Raw genomic sequence first — 21,222 nt, 5'->3', positions numbered from 1 at the left:
CTGACAATTAGTTTGATTCATTTGTATAATGTCTCCCTGCGTTGTTCCCAGATATTTTTTCACATATATCCGATTCTGCTGGAATAATGGTGCACTCGCAGTTTGACCAATTTCTGAGGGAGGTTCTCAAATTACCCATGGCGGTTTTTGAGGGACCTTCTTTTGGTTACACTGAGCAAGCTGCGAGGACGTGCTTTACACAGCAGGTGAGGGCTCATTAACCACAGAGTGTAGATTGTTTTAGCATTGACGTGGTTGAATCTCACTCTCCTCTGCACCCAACGTCAACAGAAAAAGGTCTCCCTCAATACATTCCTCGATACGTTGATGTCAGACCCGCCCCCTCAGTGTCTGGTGTGGTTACCGCTCATGCATCGGCTTGCCAACGTGGAGAACGGTAAGACGCTACACAGAATATTTATAAACGGGGGGAAGCTAGCGGGGGATGTAAAGTTCAGCTTTGCATCATAATCTTGAGTCACCACACAGTCAAGCAGACACACACACACATCCAGTGAAGATGACCCATAGGGACCTTACACCCTGTGCATGAGTGTTTGTTTGTGATGCACTCATCGTCACAAGCCACCTCCATGTGAGCAGACTACACATGCGTTTGTGCGTATTTGGTTAAAATGAAATGTCACCAGAACAGACTGAATAGCACATCTGTCCTGAAATTAATGGGAATTAATCCTCTAGTCTTTGCAAAATATCTGGGTTTACAATCACATCTGTTTGTGTGCATGTGCTTGTCCATCTGTGTGTCTGACCCCTCCTCTCCTCCCTGCAGTCTTTCACCCGGTCGAGTGCTCCTACTGCCATACTGAGAGTATGATGGGCTTCCGCTACCGCTGCCAGCAATGTCATAATTACCAGCTCTGTCAGGACTGCTTCTGGAGGGGGCATGCCAGCGGTTCCCATAGCAACCAGCACCAAATGAAGGAGTATACGTCATGGGTAAGGGAAGGCGAAGGGGAGGAGGAGGAGGAGAGGGGCGGGCTAAGGGAGGTGTGTCTGCACTGGACCAGTCATTGTGGCTATTTTCGTTCTGCTTCGCCACAATGTGAGGATGCTGAATTCTCGATGCAGGTGGCAGTATTGCCGTAATGATGCCATGTGGTTTGAAAAAGAAATTAGTGTTCACATGTCTTCTTCTGAATTTGCACATCCCTTCTGTGTTTCTCCCAGAAATCCCCTGCTAAGAAGTTATCCCATGCCCTCAGTAAGTCACTGAGCTGTGCATCCAGCAGAGAGCCTCTTCACCCCATGTTCCCCGAAATGCCAGACAGACCTCTCAACCTAGCTCACATTGTGTAAGTTCATGTCCTTTCCTTTCTCCGACTTCTAGCTCAGATTCTTTGAAACGTTTTGGTTTTATCCCTCAGCTGATAATTATCTCGTAGCTGCCTCGAAGTCTGAAGTGATTCCAGTCAATCTCTTGGGTCAACTGATCAATGGGGCTTAATTATAGCCTTGGGAATGATTGTGATCTGCAAGACTGCTGCTACCTTTTCCTTGACTGTGTTGTTTTATAAATAATGAAACAGCAGCCTTTACAAGCACAGCTATAGGGACATATTGTAAGGCTACTTATGGAGCAGAAATCTTTATCTGTGTTTATTCTTTTACCTTCAAATTGAATGTAGTTGTAGTATTTTATAACCCTTAAACAGCCAAAAGGATTCAGATTATTGCAGTTTTGTAGAACTGAATGTCGGTTTTAGAGCACAGCAATTACAGGATTTGAAGTAGGGGTGGGAATCACCAGAGGCCCCACAATACGATATTATCACGATACTTAAGTCATGATACAATCTTATTGCTATTTGAAACATGACGAGTATTGCGATAAGATATATCGCTATATATTGCGTTTCTTTTTTTACCCTTTTTCAACTGCAGTTTGTCTGTTTTATCTATTAAGATACAGTTTTCACTCTGTTCATCTCACTTCAGTTATTTTTATTGCAGCAAAATGGGATTGTCACTCAAGTAGACAGGCTAACCAACACTGTCATAAAAACATAAATGTTGCATCAAGCACCTGACAAACTGAACTGTTTGTATTACAGTCTACATATAGTCCAACTTAACTGAATGACAACTTGTGTGGACTGGATTACTGTACCGTTACAGGTATTTTGAACAATGAAACTTTTACAAAAAGATTACGCAGTCCCTTCATCTCACTTCAATCATTTTTTAGCAAAATGGGATTGTCAAGCAGACAGACTGACCGACACCATCATAAAAACATAAATGTTGCATCATGCACCTGACAAACTGTTTGTATTAGAGTCTACATTGTATTTGCAATATTAATAGTTTATATAATAAAAGATCAATACTTGACGTCCGTGTATCGATACAATATTGCCACGCAAAATATTGCGATACTGTGCTGTATAGATTTTGAAGATTAATGCCAAAACCTCATTAGTCTCAGTACTTGAGAGTTTAAAAATCTGATGATGATACATATCGGTGGATATGGTTTTTCACATTTAAAACACACATTTTTCAACAAGGATCCCTTAAATGTGGCCATTAAAGTATTGTGTCCAAGATGTAGATATTCAAGATAAGACATTCTGTATTTCTTTTTACTTATTGGCTTAAATTTGTGCCGATAATAAGTCAGTACAGTGGAAACCACTTATATGGATCAAAAAGCTTAGTACAGAATCATTCCTATACAAATGCTGTTTAAATAATTCACTTATAGTAATAAAGTCATCCGCCTACAGCGTTCATTTTGGGTCTTTTCATACATGACAACATATGTAAAAAATATGATATATTTTATATCTTATTTTTATATCAGACATTCATAACCTACAGTTAATTTTTAGGTCTGTGAAACCACCGCCAAGCTGGTTTAGTAGCCTATTTGCACTGCTGAAGTTACTGTATTTTTAAACAGCACAATACTGTTTAAGGATATAGCCTAATTATAATTTGAACTACAGTAAACTATATTTTATGTACTGTATTATAGTGTATTTGAATTATACACAGTACAGTAATTTGAAAAGTGTTTGAATCAGCTGTACTGTGTTTTGAAACAGTCAATAAAATTTAGTAAATAGCAAAGCTGTCCGTTTCATGACTTTATATTCATGTAATAAACATACAAATGTTAATTAGAAAGTAATCTGCATGAGATACAAGGAAAAAGAAAAATAATTTCATTATAATAATCATCCGCTTATAGTGATCAATTTGACCCAGAGGGGTTTCCACTGGAATATTGTCCTGCATATTTATCATTTTCCTTTTTTGGTGAAAGTATTTAAAAATCTAGTTTGTTTGTTTTTCTAAATGACTGGATTTTCTACATTTCAGTGTAGTCTTTGCACTGCTGGGCTGATTATAATACATTATTTTCATTCCTTTCCTTGTTCTGTACTTTCCTCAGAGATACGTGGTGAGTTTGCTTTGATTATTTAACACGTCACAAAATGTGTCTTTGTACGTTGTTGTGACCGTAGATTTGATCCTTTGTTTAGCGCTAATCATATACAGTGTTGTCAAGTCCCATCCGCCCTAGCGTACTGACAGTCACTGTTATTGTTGTGTTTGTCGACTCATGGATACATTTCCTCCATTCATGTTTTCATTGTTTACTACACACCCAACATAACTAATCATATCTGACTTTGTTGCCACATCCTGATATATGTACAGCAGGTCATCTACTAAAAAATTAAAATTCAGAGATTATAGAGTTGGAAGAAATCCACCTTGTTGGCTTTTACTTCTTTAGAAGCTTGACTAGCTATCAGGTGAAAGGACTCTGCCCCTCACTCCCACTCCCACTGGATTAGAGACATTATGTCCTGTATGAATCTAGAGGAAATCCGTTACACTACCCTGGGAACAGAGAGTACATTTTACAACGCGTGGCGCCCCTTCTTGACGTTTTTTGAGAAACCGTCTACAATAATCTCAGAGTAGCTTTTTTATTTAATTTTATTTAATTTTATTTAATTTTATTTAATTTTATTTAATTTAATTGTATTTTATTTTATTTTATTTTATTTCATTTTATTTATTTATCTTTTAATTTTATTTATTTATCGACTTACTTTTCTGTTACTATTACGGTATATAATAGGTATTTTCTCCGTATTGTTGTCTATAACTTTAACTTTATTTATCCATAATTTAAAATATATCTTCTGTGATCAGCTGCAGTTGTCTGTGTGTTTGGTTTTTGAGTGAGAAGATGCATGTGTTGTGACTTGGGTGAGTGTTGTTAAGAAAAACAAAAAATCCTTTCCTTGTACAGTTACTGTTTTATTCATTATTGACAATCGATAAAAAGACCTTTTGAAAAAAAGAAAAGAAAAAGGCAGGGGCATTTGCTGTCTCTTTAACAAAAAATAAACAGTGAGTTAAAAAAACATTTGTTTCCTGTTCAGGCCGCCGAGACCAGTGAACATCACCAATGACTACTCACTCTCCCACTCCATGCCTACATCAGGGAACCCTTACTCCACCAAAAAGTGAGTACAACAGCCGAAACAATGGATGTCCTGGATTTTACTGCAGATCTTTTCAGTCCAACACGCTCCCTAAAGGCCCTATCCCCTGTAGACTCTCTGACCCACACTGTCTTTATTTTCTTGCCTTTTATTTTTAAGTGTGCGTGTGTGGACATTTGTGTATCATCGTGCTTCTTTTTTCTTTGTGGTTCCTTGTGCTGAATTTAAATAGCTTGCCTTACAGCAAGAATAATGTTGTTGAGCAAAGAAAGCCCTTGACTCGGGCGGCTCCACATCTGTTGAAAGGCAGAGGGTAAGTGGCACAGGTGTGCATATGAGAATGCCTTTATAGCTCAAATGCATGTGAACTAATATAGATAATAATCATAGGGCATAAACTGGAGTGCTTATATCGTCCTGAGGAACCAGCTTTCTTATACAGTAGAGGGTCTTACGTTGTTGTACTCGAGGGGCTATTTCACAGACGCTGGATGAAGCATGCATCATAAAGATCACTGGCAATTAGTTTGGAGTGTCTATTACAATCTTTTCATTCACACAGAAATGGGAAATACTAACTGCCAGTTTCCAATATGAGCCGTTTTCAATGTTACCCTCAATCTCCTCTATGTTGAAGCCGTAGCAGTTAAACAGTTTAAATTCCCACACTCATTGTTTATGATGTATGTGAACAAGTATACTCATATATATGAAATGGAATTAACTCTCTAGTAAAAGACCACTGAGCTCCTCTGCACCTGCACCTGATGAAGAAAGTGTTTCTTTAGGGAACACTAGTCCCTTTCATAACTCAGGCGTATAGAAAAACATACAGCTGTGATGAGTGAGCGTTCTTTAGGTTATTCTCCATGTGCGTATCGGAGCATCTGACATTGAGGTTACTGTTTGCACAGCCACCATATAGTACAGGGCTTTCAGGTGATGTGCCCTCTGGAGCTTGACCGGCTAGTTTTTTTCACAACAATGATACCTGATTACATTCCCAAACTTTTATGGCAATAGTTTTAAACAGCTGGAATATGCACTGGGGCACTGCAGCGATTTCGTACTCCACTTCAATAAAGTTGTAGAACTTTTCAGATACAAATTTGAAAAAGAGTAGTCAAAATCAAAACAGATTGATGCCAAAATATCCTGACTTTTAGTCTCTAATGTTGAAACCTTGGACCCTATAATTTCCATAATGCAACACAATAAGCTTCATAACAGGTAAATGGTTCATGCCACCGTTTGAAATGCAGATTTTCTGTTAAAGCTGCACTAACCAGTATTTTTATATTGACAATGGATCAAATGACTATGGTTGTGTCCAAAATTCCACAATAACATGCTATTGAGTACGCTAAAACAGTGTAAGAGATGTGAGATATTTTAGTATGTCCGAAAACTTGGTATGAAACCAATAGTACCTGAATTGCATACTATTTCTGGTGAAATATTACAGTTTACAACGCTGGCACTACAGCGGCATAAATATCCCACAATGCAATGCAGTAGTGATGACAACCTTCATAACAGACGTTGACGGGCAGCTCTGTAACATCAATAACGCTTCAATTGAACTGTAAGTATAAGATTTCACTTTGCTAGGCGTGATATATATTTTTAATTAATTCAGACTTTGATTCTAACAAATCATTGTTTGGTCACATGAGGTTGACACTGGTTACCATGGTTGCACGTCTCCAACTGGCAAGGAAGTGAAAGTGTGTTTATTCACACAAAAGTATGTTGAACAATAGTAAACATATTGGGTATGTAATGCGTAGTATGCGATTTTGGACGCAGCCCATGTGTAATGTGAAAGGGGTCACTCGTAGTGGCTTGTAGCCATTATTATGAGGTCAATATGCAATAGCTGGTATTGAATTTGTTTCTGTTTAATTAGCTTTTTTTATTAGCTTGCTGATTAACAAATCAAAATGCTAATATTTCAGTTTAACTGGCTACAATTTGAAATACTTTACAGCTAAGATTAAAGAAGCAAATCAATAAATAAAATAAGTCTAACAAAACAATATGCACTATTTTTAATTGTTAATTCTGGATAGATAGACTATGCGTTTCTTTGTTATTGCTGCTGTTTTGAGACATGTTATGGTCACAGCTAATTCTACATGGACCCTCCATAACGGCAGTAGGAATGGTTGCTATAGGAGTTTGTGATACAGGTGGGAAGCCTCTATAAATATAGGAGCTACATCAAAAAGATTGTGCATGCTTGGCATGTCTTCGGTGGCAGATTGTTTGATTTAAAAATAATAATAATAGTTTTAATAATAGAGCACTGAGTGAGTGATGCTTGGAGAATGTAAACATGTAGCTTGTAGAGTCTTTTTTTTTTGTTGAGCATGTCCTTAATCGGGCTGCTAGCCTTCATCACTGGTGTCTCTCCCAAACATAATATGGCCTTGTTTCTCTCTAGTCACCCATGAATGGCTGCTTTTCAGCCACTCTCCTCCTCTTCTCTTTTGTTGCGTTTTCTCTCTCTGCTGCCTCTCCCCTCTCGTCCTCTGTCCCTCCATTGTCACCTGTGTAATGTCGTGTTTTATGTTTTGTGAAACCCTGCACCGTTCCAGGTTGAACTACAACCTCGAAGTTGCCGATAGACTTGCAGACGAACATGCTCTGATTGGCCTCTATGTGAATCTACTCCAAAACAACCCCAGAACATGGTTAGTTTGGTGTGCCGCTGTGTTTGCCAAACACCAGTGGAAACCATGTGCTCTGCTGAACTGCCACCTCGCAATCCTTCACCTTATCCTAACCTTATTCTGAGTGTGTTACAGCCCTAACGCTGCATGCTGTCATCTTTACAGACTAGTCACCTCAACCTTTGACACTACTGTCAACGCATTGTTGTTACTCAGCTGCAACAATTGTTTGTCTGACTGATTTGTATCCAAAATGGAATCAGAGTTTGTTTCTACCAAGAAATGTATAGAGGTATTTGATTTCAAGGTGTTACAATTTTTTTTTCATATTTGAGTTCTTAAAGGAACAGTGTGTAACATTTCGGGGGATCTATTTGCAGAAATATAATATAATATTCATAACTACGTTTTCATCAGTGTTTAATCACCTGAAACTAAAAATCGTTTTCGAATTGTTTTCGTTAGCTTAGGATGAGCCCTTCCGTTACGATTCAGCTCGCTAGGGTAAAGGGAAGCAACATAAAACCAGATTTTCTTGGTAAAGTAAAAGTTATTTTATTTACAAGGAGTTAGATTTTTTTTTTAACAAAAGGAGGTGAGGCAGACAAAAAGGAAAAGGGGCTTGCGGAAGCTGTAAAAATCAAAGAAATAAATAGAACAAAAAGAGGACTCTTAAAAATAAGAATTTAAACTTACTAGAAAGAAAACTAAAATGGAAAATTAAACCTCACTAACTAACTTTACAGTCAAAACAGCACCCCTGCACACTTGTGACTGTAAACAAGAACACTCCTACGGTGTTGCAATCAATCAAAAACTAACCTGGCCCACTTTCCCCAATCTACTAATCGAGTACCTCAGTGTACAAAGTTAACAACCACAATTAACAATCTCTATCTCTATCCCCTCTATATCAAGAGGTACATAGGCGAGCAGTTCACATGAAATCACAGTTGACAGGACTATCTGGTTGGCCAAACATTTGAATCTTCAACTGGTGATTTTGCCTCCTTGGGATTGGAAGATCAGGTCGTGTGCCGCTCTAATCGGGAACCTCCAGCTCAAAGAAGGGCGGCGCCTCGGCGGGTGGGACCAACCTCTTCTGGGGGATCACACCTCCTGATTTACATACACTACCAGAGCAGATTAGACAACCTAGAGGTTTCTGGCTGCGGCCATAACACCTTCATATCTATATAGGGAGCAGGTCCTCCATGTTGCTACGGTAACCCAGAATGGACAAACCAAGCAAGCAAAACAGTCTCATATTTGTCACATTAAAGTTGTATAACTCCAAATGCATAGGGCAGATTAGTTAGTTATTTGGTACCAAATACTTTAAACACTTTAAACTGCTGTTTTCCTCAGATTTGACAGCCTCCTTAGAAGGTATTCTCTAAAATGAGTTTGGACCAGTAAATCTTGTGCAAATTGTTAAAAACAAATCAAGACTGGTGTATCAGCTGACTGGAATATGACATTTTCTCTCCTCTTTTTTGAAGCAACATGCAAATCTGGATGCCTGTATTTTCTATGTGTGTGTGTGTGTGTGTGCAATAATATGCTTGGGCGTGTGTTTTAATTCTGGTTGCAATATCATCTGCCATATTGGCTATCTGTATTATATTAGCAGCTTCCACATATTTTCCATTGTGAGTGCATTTGAGTGCTTTTACTATATGTGTGCTTGGAAATACAGAACCATATTTTTACTTTATCAGTGATCATACTGTATAAGTAACCTTTCTGTTCATTAAATACAAATGAATACTTCAGCTCCACTTTTATGTAATAACCCGATTTCATTCCTGCTTTTGTGGTTTTGCATAAGTAGCTTAGCATGATTACGCGGGCCTCTGCTGTAAAAACTTGTGAAGCTTTTCTGCCAGAGAACTAATCTGACTCTTGAACAAACTAAACTTTCCAGGATTTTTCTTGCATAGCTTATATCTCTGTAGCTGTGTAGTGACTGTGTCGTGTTGTGACTCCATTTTCCTCTTGATCAGCTTGCTGGAGAGTAACCATCAAGATGAAGAGCACAGCCTCATCGCCCGCTATGCTGCTAGACTGGCTGCTGATGCTGCGGTGAGATATATATATATAAGACATTTATTGCTCACAATATCGTGGCATCTTTCATCGGTGTCCACTGCCAGAAATCTGTCCTTGATGAGGGTTTAACGTGTGCTGCTACTCCACCTTTGAGGGGTTTTTACTGCTGAGATGATGAAGGGGTTTACAGGTGGTGATCATTTCTAACCAGACTCGTATGTTCTGATCAGGTCTTGATGGATGTGCTGGTGACTTGACTGTTTTATTCCCCCCTGTGAGACATGAGATAATGTAATAATGGGTGACATCATCCCGAGGTAGAGCCAGCTCACGTGATGTCTCTTGCTTGCTTCCCCCAACAGGCTCAACTGCAGAGGATCCCCACAGACCTCCCTTTCTCTCTGGATGCCAACAAACAGCAGCGGCAGCTCATTGCCGAGCTCGAGTGCAAAAACAGGTCAGGGATGACTGCATTGGTGATGCTGTTCACTTCTTTTCTGTTTGTCTCTTCTCTTCTTTTCTCAATTCCACAACAAGAAATTCACATTGAGAATAAACAGACTCCTGGTCTGACAAAATAAACCTCAAAGCACATTAAGTACTGAAAACTACCATTATTATTATTATTATTATTATTAGAAAAATTCATTATTTGCCAAGGTAGAATATTTCTTTAGTAAATATTAACATTTTTAAGGAGGTTACTAACTATATGTTTACCGTGTAGAATAAAGACCACTGAATATCGGATCATGCAAGGCAAGTCAAGGCAATTTATTTACATTGCATATTTTGTTTTTCTTTCTGTTTTTTTATAGCCTTAGTAGAAAATGAGTTGCCTATTAGAATATTCTAAGTAAAAAGTGTAGGTATATCAAGCTTAAACTTCAGCCTACACCTTTTCAGTCAAAAATTTGTATTTGTTTTTGTTTTGTTTGTTTTTTTCCTATTTAATGTAATGCCTTATCTATTTTTTATTATGTGCATTCCTTACAGAAAATGTATGATACGGTGTGAAATACATGACTACTATATTTCATACATGGTGGCAAATTCAAACTGGCTTTACATTTGGTTAAAATAATTAAAATAGGATAAGACAAAAAAGAAAAGATGACTCATTGAAAGTAACAAGAGTTTAACATTAAAATGACAGCAATAAATAATAGGGAATAATGAAACCAAATTGGAGACAAAAGTTCAATTACAGGCAACAGTGAACAAGTATGTAATTTTTAATGCAGCTATAATTAATATTTCTATTTAATATAAACAGTGAATCACATGACTACTTATATATGACGGCGGTCACATGTTGTGAGGAACCCACAGAGAATTATCACCCGAGTGTGCAGTTACTGTACAGAGCTTTCCTGGCTCACGGCCACACTGTCATGGCTTGAATAGAACGGAGCCGTGATTTATGTTGTTAGTAATACCTGTGCTTTTCATACAAGGCAAAAAAATATCTGTTCTTTTTTTCTCTCTTTATTTGTATTGGCAGCCAGATGATTTACAGAAGACATTTACAAATGCTTTACCTCATGCATGTTTTTTACAATTTTACATCACAACAAAAGCAAGTGCTTTTTAGGAAAGAAACAAACAAGCAAGCATAAACAAAAAAAAACATCCAGGTTCAAAACAATTTCCATTAGATTAATCAAGAGAGCGATCTCTATTATCCAAGGGAATATTTTATACTTTGATCAATTGGTTCACAAATAAATGTAATAAAAATAAAAAATAAAAAATTGAATAATAACAATGAAAGTATGAAAAATGACACTTTTACTGGTTGCCTGTCATTACTTGTTTTGCCCTGACATTTCTCACCTTTAAAGGGTCTGCAAAGCCGACATAAAGAAATAATAATACAAAATGTATGCACGTGTTTCTCATGTACAGTCTTGTCTTTGGGTTCTGATAAAGTCAATCGACCTTGAACATATATAGATACATTTTTCGGAGTTATATTCGGAGGGAATATGTCAATTTTTCCATCATATATGTTTGATGAACTATGTCTATCCAGTCTTCAACCACAGGGGCTTAGGGCATTAGCGACTTATGAGTTTTTACATGCAGCCATGCAAAATCGTCATACGGGTTCTATCTTTGGATTTTATATCTTGTGGGATATTGCATGGGTATAGAACGTCAAATCTAAAAGGAATTGTGGTTTAAAGTGTCTGTCTCATTGTTTCGGGTTTCCGGCCAGCATCTTTATTGTTTTGGTTCTCTCTCACCGCTCTCATAGTGTCGTTTTCGTTGTTTTTAAGCACCAAAAAAAAGCACTAAAAACCTACTGTACACTATCTGCTCAGCACCAAACGACAGATAGGCATTGTCAGCAACTAGCTGGTGAACATAGTAGAGTATTTAGACGCTAAAAAGCCAGATATTTCCCTCAGGAGTTACTAGAGACCAAAAACAGCTGAAAGAGAGTGAATATTGGACTTACATTCATCAGGAGGACACAAACTAACTCTGTATCTGCTAAAACCAAGGCAATAAAACGTTCATACCTTGTTTCTGGTGCCCCCAAGTGGCAGAAGTTTAGATTCAAACACGGTCAGATTTGGACAGTGTTCACACAGTAACATCATCCGGGAGATTACTCTAAGAATATATGGACAAACCATGTCTGAACTATAACCTGGTCTTATATATGTTTGTGCCTGTCACAGAGAAATCCTGCAGGAAATCCAGCGGCTACGCCTTCAGCATGAGGAGGCCTCCCAGCTGCCACCGGACAGGGGTCAGCAGAACCCCACACTTCTGGCTGAGCTACGACTTCTCAGGTAACTCTGTCTCCTTTAGTCCTGCACAACGCAGAGCATTTATAACTGGCACTTTTGCTTAGGCTGCAGCAGAACGCACACATTGTAATGCTTGGCGTTTTCCCAGGCAAATGAACAGCATATGTTAGAGTCTACAGATGCTCATACACGTTTTATTTGACGTGACATTATGGTATCATCACGTTGTTGTTTTCCTCTGTTAGGCAACGCAAAGATGAGCTTGAACAAAGAATGTCTACTCTGCAGGAGAGTCGCAGGGAACTCATGGTGCAGCTGGAGCAGCTAATGATGCTTCTCAAGGTACCGCAGACGTGCCTTTCATCTCTTTGTCTTCACAGCACTCAAATGCAGAACACAGATAAGACGCCTTCATGATTACTGAACGAACACACATTCTGTTTCCTCTGGGGAACGATAAGGCTGTGGTCATTTAGTTTCAAAGTCTGGCCAGAATCGGCTCTGTTGCAGTTGAAGTTTGCATGTTTACATACGTGGACATGTGTACTGTAGCTTGTGTTTTTGGTTTTGTATTTGGTGGCAGGTGGTAAGCAATATGGCTGAAGGGAAGATGATGAATTTCCCTTGTATTACAATTTCTCCCAGCTGTGGCTGATCAATATAAAGCAAACACTGCACTTTGCAGATGAGGAAACATGTGAGCTATTACCCAACATGTCCATTAGAGGGCGGACATCTTTAACAGTCAAGCTCTGTTGAGGCGTGTTTTGTCATTTTCTGACTGTATAAATTAGAGGTACAGGACATTCACATATATGATTTAGTAGTTTGAGCTATACATGAAATCTGCTTTTGTGTGCGATCAAAATTGAAACATATGGGCCTGTTAAACAATCCATTAACAGCATCAGAAACATGTTTAATCTAGTTCAGTGGTTCCCAACCTTTTTCCTCAGGGGACCCCTTTTCTACTATTAAGTAAACTAATGACCCCTGACTAAGTGACATATTTAATCAATATTTCATATTATATTCAATGCATAACAATAACAGCACAGAGCAACTGAGAAACTGTATAATTAACCCAAATAGTGAACGCAATAACTGCAGGAAGTCTGTGTAAAACGAGCAAATTTGAATACAATTTTATTACAATTGTATGTGACTGTATTACTTTTTTTGTATTTTACCAATCATTCAATCAATCACTTGGCCATTGTTCTATCAGCTATTTGGTTGTTTTAACTGCATACTTTTCTAATGCAGGACGAGGCTATTTAGTAGAGCTGTGTGAATATAGATTGTGTTCTATTTATATCTTAAATAATCCATCCATTATCTGTAACCGCTTATCCTATTCAGGGTCGCGGCAGGGCTGGTGCCGATCCCAGCTGACATTGGGCGAAGGCGGGGTACATCCTTGAAAGGTCGCCAGACTATCACAGGGCTGACACATTGAGACAGACAACCATTCACACTCACATTCACACCTACGGGCAATTTAGAGTCAACAATTAACCTAACCTGCATGTCTGTGGACTGTGGGAGGAAACCAGAGAACCCGGAGAACATGCAAACTCCACACATAATGGCCCCAAGCCGGACTTAAACCTGCGACCCTCTTGCTGTGATGTGACAGCGCTAACCACTGCACCACCGTGAAACCACTATACCTTAAATATAGGATACAAAATTTTCATTTAGTTTTCTTCACAGAAATTAATGTAATGATGAGATATATGTTTTATCTTACACCCGTTAAAATCAAGAAGGCCTCACAACCCCCGTGAAGCTTTGGTGACCCCTAGTGGGGGTCGGCACCCCCAGGTTGGGAACCAGTGATCTAGTCGGTGTCTAGTGTAGATTTGGGAGTGACATGCTGTGTTTTGATCTTTGTTACAAATGCTATTGTTCTGTTGTCAAAAAGGGCCGTCTCTCACATACAGTTTTGTAAATAAAGTCACACATGCTCCTGATTAGCCCTGCTATCCAAGAGTCCAGACAGATGACTTAAGAGCAGGATATTGAGTTTGGGATTATGCTCCATCACACTTTACAAGACAACATGTCCAACCCCCTCTAAAGAGGATAACCTTTGGTGCGAGAATATCCTCTGCAGTCAACAAGACAGCTGAGTTCCTGAAAGCTTCCATAAACTGCTCACTATACTGGCTTAAGTGGAGAGGATATCAATCTAATTAGGCTCAAAGGATCAATGTTAATCCATTAAACTTGCATGAGGAAGCCACATGCTTGTCACGTCCTGGAGGAATTACTGACTGGATTGTCTTTTGTTTAGAAATACTCAATGTAATGCGCCTGTTGTTTCATGAGCCATAAAATATTGTTTTTCAGCTGGAGGAGGAACGAAAACAAGCTGTAAGTGTGAAAACTGTGAGAAAAAAAAAGGCCGAAACTACACTTGGATTCAAAATGATTGCATGTTTGAAGTAAATACTTCTGCTGTTGTTGGGTGAAAACTTTGTATCTGAAATTTAGGGATGCATGGCATTCACCAGACCACACCAACATGTGGTTTAGTCTGTGGGAATAATTGGAATCGTTTTTAGAGAGAAAATCTGTTTTAACAGCATGTTGAGTTTCTAACAAATACTGACATTATAGAAAATGCAACTTAAAGCTGAAGTTGGTGACTTTGAGCAAATATATGTTTGTAAAACTCACTATATCCTGACAGTAGTGCATGAGACAGATAATCTGTGTGGAAAAAAAACATGTTCCTCCTAGTGCTCCTAATGGCATTTGCAAGATTTCACAACGCCCAAACAAAAACAACCAATCAGAGCCGAGGAGTCTCTACAGCAGCTGTCAATCACTGCTCGTGAAACTCGTGATCTCCGATCAAACTGTCAAAGCAAATATGAATCAAGATTCTGTTACTGTAATGTCTATTTCTCGCCTCAAATGTTTTCAGAAACTTCTTGTAGTGTACTGTTAAAGTTTGTGACCCAGTCAGCGGTGCTTGGTTTTGGCTCGACTCTTTTCAGCATGACGGCCGGGTCACAAACTTTCTCATTTCACAGCTAAACAGTACCCTACAAGATGTTTCTGGAAACATTTGAGGCGAGAAATAGGCATTACAGTAACAGAATATTGATTCATATTTGATCAGCGCTGCCTACTTTGACCGTTTGATCGGAGTTCGCGAGCAGTGATTGACAGCTGCGTTTAGAGACTGCTCGGCTCTGATTAGTTGTTTTTGTTCAGGTGCGGCGGAGTCTTGCAAATGCAGCCTGTTCTCATTCCCAGGGCGTCAAATACCGAAGCTTTGTCACAGCTGTGGCACAAGGCACCCTTTAGCGCCCGTATGAGACGCACTAGCCTTTCCATTAACTGCAATGCAAACGCTCAGGGAAAGTGCTGTGGTGATGTAGTTTAAAGAGCGAAAAGACACACACCAGGCCAGTGGAAGACGAGGTGGATGGGTCCAACAAACAAAAGGCTTTCATCCAGGAGGTCGCAGTTGGTGTCCCGTTCATTAAGTTTCACTTTCACGTTACAGTCATGTGTACGTCTAGTCACATTTTCACTGTAAAAACATAGTAATTTTAAGCCTAACCATGTTTTTTTTCCCTAAACCTAACAAAAGAGATTTTGTTTAATTCACAACGTTAATGTGTTTACTGCAAGCGAAAAGTGACACATAGGAGCCTGACAGAGCGACAGTATGTGAAGAGTTGGGATGAGAAAGTGTTGGCAAATGCCATTATGAGCACAGGAGGATACAGAGGAACATGATTTTTTTTTCTCAGATTATCTGTCTCTTGCACTACTGTCAGGATATAGTGACAGTTTTATAAAAATAACTTTTTATCATATCTGTTACCGACTACAAGCTTTAATGACTCCGCATATGGTACATTTCTAGCATGTGCGTAATGTTTGTTACTTATATAGTTATTGTGGTGTACTTTTAGGACACGGCCATTCTCTGTTGACTTAAAAAACTAGTGAACTGAATAGACTGTAGCTGAATTTTTTGCGTTTGAGATTCTTTGCCTTGATTTGAGTGCTGAAAATGAAAAGTTATGTGCTGCATTGCCTGTGGACGGTTTGCTTTGATAAGAAACCTTTTGATTAAGATTATGTTACATTCTTCTTACAGTCTTGCCATTACGATGGGCATGGTTTTCTCTGTTAACTAGTGACAACAGAGGGGCACTGGTTAACACTAAAACGGCCTCTTTGTGTTGCAGACTCAGGGGACCGGCTCTCCACGCTCTTCCCCCAGCCACACCATCAGCCGGTCGATCCCCACACCCATCCACTCGGAGTCTGCCAGCACGACCCCGACTCACACACCTCAGGACTCCCTCATGGGCGTGGGAGGGGATGTTCAGGAGGCCTTCGCTCAGGGTAACACGCAGAACAGCATGCATCTGGTTACGGATATGGTGTCCAAAGTATGGTTGGAAGCAAAACGTGGTTTTTTTGTGTGTGTTTCAAAGGTCCAAGGAGAAATTTGAGAAACGACCTACTCATTGCTGCTGACTCCATCACCAACACAATGTCATCACTGGTTAAAGAACTCAATTCAGGTAAAAGCATTTAAAAAGTTGGATTTTGCTGTCAGATTTTTTATACAATAGCTGTTTTAAAATGTCTTTTTTCCCACAGAGGGTGGAAGTGAGACCGAGAGCATTGCAGATTCAGATTTTGGACGTGGTGACCTATTGGCCACAACCTCTTCAGATCCCTTCTTCACATATAAAACAAGGTACTACTGTAGGATGTGTCATCAACAATGAGTGATACGTAACAATTAGTGTCTTCTTCTACGCTTGTAGCTGCTTTAGCACACCTTGCTGCTTCTTCCTGACAGTTTATTTGCTCTGTTGCCAGCTAGTGTTGCTTTGTTTCACACAGATGTGTGTGCCAAATACTTAAAATGTCTCCTCCATTCTATAAACTGCTGATGTGAATCAAATGCAACAGTTGTTATAAGAGATTACAAGTCGATGGGACATCAGCTCTGTTTATAATCTTAAATAAAGTTGTTTCTTGAAAACAATACTTCATTCCTATTGTTTTTGTCGTATGTCACAATACCTCCAGTTTTCAGGCACACCTTCAATTTTGTGTCTTATTTTAAAGTGCCTGTTATCTGTTTCAGGAGTGCCAGCGCTGCAGAGGAGGAGAGCTTTGAGAACGATCTGGAGCAGCAGCTGGAGGACGAGCTCAAGTTGGAGGAGCTGAGGAAGCACAGGCAGGAACCAGACAAATCGTGCATGGTGAGTTCCAGCTTTCCTGGACTGTAAATGGAAGGAGAAGGTGGCATAATGTGTGTTTTGAACCTTGTCAATACTTACTCTGACATGCTGCGTGTGTTTTGGTTGGTGTGGTACAGGTGACGCTGCAGCAGTGACTGCGTTCGTCCAGGTGACTGGTAAGTATCTGAAACAACAATAAAATATCTATGTCAGTGTTTCCCACACTTTTTTTCTGGGGACCCACTTTTTAAAAATGACAAACCATCGCGACCCAATTCACAATAGGTCTAATATCTATAAATCGTTAGATGAGCGAATTTGTGCATAAATGAACATTCCTGACCATTTTTACTGCCATTTCCACATCACCTTATATAATCTTGAAGTAAACCAGCTATTTCAAAGAGATATTCGTATGATAAATAACAACTTTGTTTTATGCACGTGTAATTGAAAACATATACACATGTTAAATACTTTATAAATGAGACCAAATAAATGCATTTAGGTGGAGTTAACAGGCTCTTGTTTCTTCAGTAAAACAAAGAGAATGTACGCTAGCCTTTCATATAGGGGCGACTGTGGCTCAGAGGGTCGAACAGGTTGTCCACCAATCGGAAGGTCGGTGGTTCGATCCCTGGCTGCTCCGGGTCACATGTCGATGTGTCGTTGAGCAAGACACTTAACCCCAAATAGCTACTGAAGGTATAGTCCATTTACCATATAGAGTGCTACAGGAATGAGTCCTAAAACCCAGAAATGAGCTAGCATTTTAGCACTTCCGGTTCCCTCATCTGGAAGTCAATGGGTTTTTTGAATGGGTTTTAGTTAGATACCTGAAATAAGGTCTGTGGTTAACACAAGCTTAAGAGATTTTAACGTTTTGTTCAACGATATGAAATATGTCAGTAAATACCCCACATTAGTGAATTGTGACACCTTTATGTGTCTTAAAAAAGGAGGTTGCTAACAAGTGGCTAAATGAGACTACAAAACGCCATCACACCGACTCATCCGCTTTTACAGCCTCGTTGTTTATACTCGCGTTCACGCAACCATGGTGTAGTTGGTTTATAGCCTAACGTTAGCTTTTTACTTCTGGCGATTGCACTCACAAAAATCATAAAAGTAGTGTTCATTTGAGAAAATGTTTTACAGAACAAAACGTGTAAGTATCATAAACGTTTGTTCGCCACAGAGCTTATTTTCTGCAATAATCCAAAACCTAATAGAAAAATCCTATTGACTTTTTGTCTAGGGAACCCAGTGCGATGATAACTTCCTAGTTGGCCTACAAAAATACTTCATCCCTGCACCACTCTATTAGATTCAGTGTAACATTCAGGCTCTCTCATGTGGCTCGAATGTGTAGTACTGCAGATATAAATGTTAAATAAAAGACTATGGAAGTAATTTATTTGGCAACCTTAATAAAATCTCCTGCGACCTAACTGTGGGTCGCGACCAGTCTTTGGGAATGACTGCTCTACGTTACTGGGGTCAGACTTTTACTTTCATTCTAGCATCATTGCAGTGTTTTTCATCATATTTTTGTTTTACTAACAAAACCTGAACTGAAGGAAGCATTTGCCCACATGTCAGTAATCAGAAACCTGGATAAAGTGTTTAGGTTTTTCTGTATCTATATTTGGGATATGATGTTAATCACTTCCATTACAGCGTGCTGTTAGTAACATGTTCTGTGTTCTTAGCAGGTGAGCAATATGAAGAGCGACAATAGTAGAAGACACTGGATGAGACGACACTGGGCTGACGGTACAGAGCACTGAAGATATGAAGAGTTTACGTTGAATAAATGTCTGAATCCAACCATAGAACGCATTTATGTAAAGATCTATTTTTTAACCAACCACATATTTAAGGTAATACTGTGAGCTGATGTAAAGAGATTAATTAGTGAGCTGTCTATTACACCACAGGTGCCATAAAAACCACACGACTTTTGGGAATTATTTCTTAATTTTTTGCCTTTTTATATGAGTTGTCAAGCAAATGTACAACTACGCTGTTAGTTCAGGTTGGCAAACCTGATTCTTTCAGATTCCCATGTTCCTGCAAACAGTGAACCAGGTTTAAGTGTTTGTTTGTCTTCTGATTTAAGATGTAAACCTGCATTGGAGTTGAAGTTATACATGATACAATTTGCAATATTTTATAAATGTGTACCTCCAGATTTAACCACTAGTCCATAGATTTCTTACAGTTGCTGTCGAGTGGCTTTTATATTGCTTTTTGACTTGTTTTTGGAGCAGGCCGATCAGATAAGTTTGTTTTATTTGATACCTTAGTGATAATAATGCACACATGCCTTAGCTGATTGGATGACCTCTCAAAGGAGCTCATTCAAACTGTCATTGCAGCATGTAGCAAACAATAAAACACACCTGTCTTCATTAAATCTGATGCTGGGATGTGATTTTATCTGCAGAGGGATATATGTACACTGTCTACATATAAACTAAATCAGTTAAATATAAGATATAGATGGATTGGTTCTGATATCTGGACATGTTTAAAGATCCAGTGGAAAATATGTAACAGAGACTTCCAAATCATTCAAATTCAAAGGTTTACATTGGCCAGGGCATTGAACAAATTGTGTTTACTATCAATGGTTTATGAATTAAGGTTTAATCATTTGCCATTGTTTCATTTGTTAGCGTCGATGCTCTCACACACAAATCTCTGTGTGACTTCCACACCAAACATACACACACTCCTGATGTATTATCTGCGTGTGTGTGAAACTTTACTCAGTCACTTTGGGGGAAAAGTGGCAAGCCAATCTAAAATCATAAATGTGTGAAATATATCTAGTTTGATTTTTGAGCAAGTTCATAGCAGTGATTTTGCATGGTGGTGATGCATAATAAAGTGTTGACACAATATCACAATTTTTTGCCTATGAACTCCTTTTCTCGTTCTTTTTCCATTCCAGACCGGCACACTTCAATTGGCTTGGTTTGGCAGTGCACATTTATTATCTGTCATAAATGCACTGTTGGCTGCCCTCAACCTATTGTCTATAATTCATCACATAGACCCACCATCTGAGGTAACATAAAAGCAGCCATCCAGCACTGAATCTCACAGTCGTGTGAATATTAGGAGGGAGAATTTTACTCTCCGGCTCAGGCAATATTATCAGCATATGAATTAACTCATATTAGTCTTCATTATTATTAGTATTAGTATTAGTATTATCAGTACTTTTTAAAGACATCAACACGCTTGTTATTTCCACATTTAAAAGCAGTATTTATAAGATAGATACAGCATACATCACCAGGTCTTTGCATAAGTGAATGACGTCTTCACACAATATGTATTTCTTTATCTGGTCCATGTTGTGTCTACTCTATCAGCATATTTAGCAAAGCAGCTATAATAGAGATGAATTTCATAGCAAGCCTCTTCCAGATATGTTTTGTCTTGTATCAAGTGCATGACTGCACCCTGGTGTTAAAACAGGAGGAATGCAGTTGTGTCAGCGGCTGAACATGAGGTTTATGCAATCAAAGATGCAAACTCTGTGCATTGTATTTCCCTCTGTGAAAAACAGTATTGCTCCTTGCATAGAATTGTATTTGGATGATTAAAAAAAATAAAATTATATAGGAAGCATTCTTTCACAAATATATCTTTAAGTTGCTGTCTTAGTAAGGTCCTACAAATTCATACGGATATTTTTCCACACAGGAATTTAAAAACTTACAGGTGATCTGATCCTGTAGTGTACACATAATACAAGAGAGGAAAATAACATTTATTATAAATTAATGTATTTTGTCAATTAATTACTTAATCTATGAAATGTCCATAAATATTAAAGTTATAGTGAAAAATGGCCATCACAAATTAAAAAGGACCCAAGATCCACCTTAAATTGTCTTATTTTGTTTGACCAACAGCCTAAAATCCCTATATATTCAATTTTAAATAATGTAAAACACAGACACATTTTCACATTTGAGAAGCTGAGATTTAAAAA

The 21,222-nt window shown here is 38.7% G+C and overlaps 1 protein-coding gene across 16 annotated transcripts in view; it reads left to right on the top strand.

Annotated features, from left to right (window-relative positions):
• dtna (dystrobrevin, alpha) overlaps window positions 1-20,125 on the top strand; it is a 28,630-nt gene extending 8,505 nt beyond the window's left edge. For 2 of the 16 annotated variants that reach the window (XM_037787503.1, XM_037787499.1), the window contains exons 6-24: window positions 52-206; window positions 292-397; window positions 794-960; window positions 1,192-1,316; window positions 3,422-3,430; window positions 4,428-4,511; window positions 4,723-4,803; window positions 7,091-7,186; window positions 9,172-9,250; window positions 9,580-9,674; window positions 11,908-12,021; window positions 12,225-12,321; window positions 14,335-14,358; window positions 16,197-16,356; window positions 16,449-16,538; window positions 16,618-16,717; window positions 17,114-17,231; window positions 17,348-17,386; window positions 18,923-20,125. In XM_037787503.1, coding sequence (XP_037643431.1) covers window positions 52-206; window positions 292-397; window positions 794-960; window positions 1,192-1,316; window positions 3,422-3,430; window positions 4,428-4,511; window positions 4,723-4,803; window positions 7,091-7,186; window positions 9,172-9,250; window positions 9,580-9,674; window positions 11,908-12,021; window positions 12,225-12,321; window positions 14,335-14,358; window positions 16,197-16,356; window positions 16,449-16,538; window positions 16,618-16,717; window positions 17,114-17,231; window positions 17,348-17,365 — 1,718 coding nt within the window. In that variant the 3' untranslated portion in view covers window positions 17,366-17,386; window positions 18,923-20,125. The remainder of the gene's footprint in view (window positions 1-51; window positions 207-291; window positions 398-793; window positions 961-1,191; window positions 1,317-3,421; window positions 3,431-4,427; window positions 4,512-4,722; window positions 4,804-7,090; window positions 7,187-9,171; window positions 9,251-9,579; window positions 9,675-11,907; window positions 12,022-12,224; window positions 12,322-14,334; window positions 14,359-16,196; window positions 16,357-16,448; window positions 16,539-16,617; window positions 16,718-17,113; window positions 17,232-17,347; window positions 17,387-18,922) is intronic. The other 14 variants (XM_037787502.1, XM_037787500.1, XM_037787508.1 and 11 more) reach the window with 14 other exon arrangements.
• Window positions 20,126-21,222: the final 1,097 nt, after the last annotated feature.

This window comes from Sebastes umbrosus, chromosome 12, assembly GCF_015220745.1.
Source record: "Sebastes umbrosus isolate fSebUmb1 chromosome 12, fSebUmb1.pri, whole genome shotgun sequence".
NCBI lineage: Eukaryota > Metazoa > Chordata > Actinopteri > Perciformes > Sebastidae > Sebastes > Sebastes umbrosus.
This window is presented reverse-complemented; position numbering and strand designations above follow the sequence as displayed.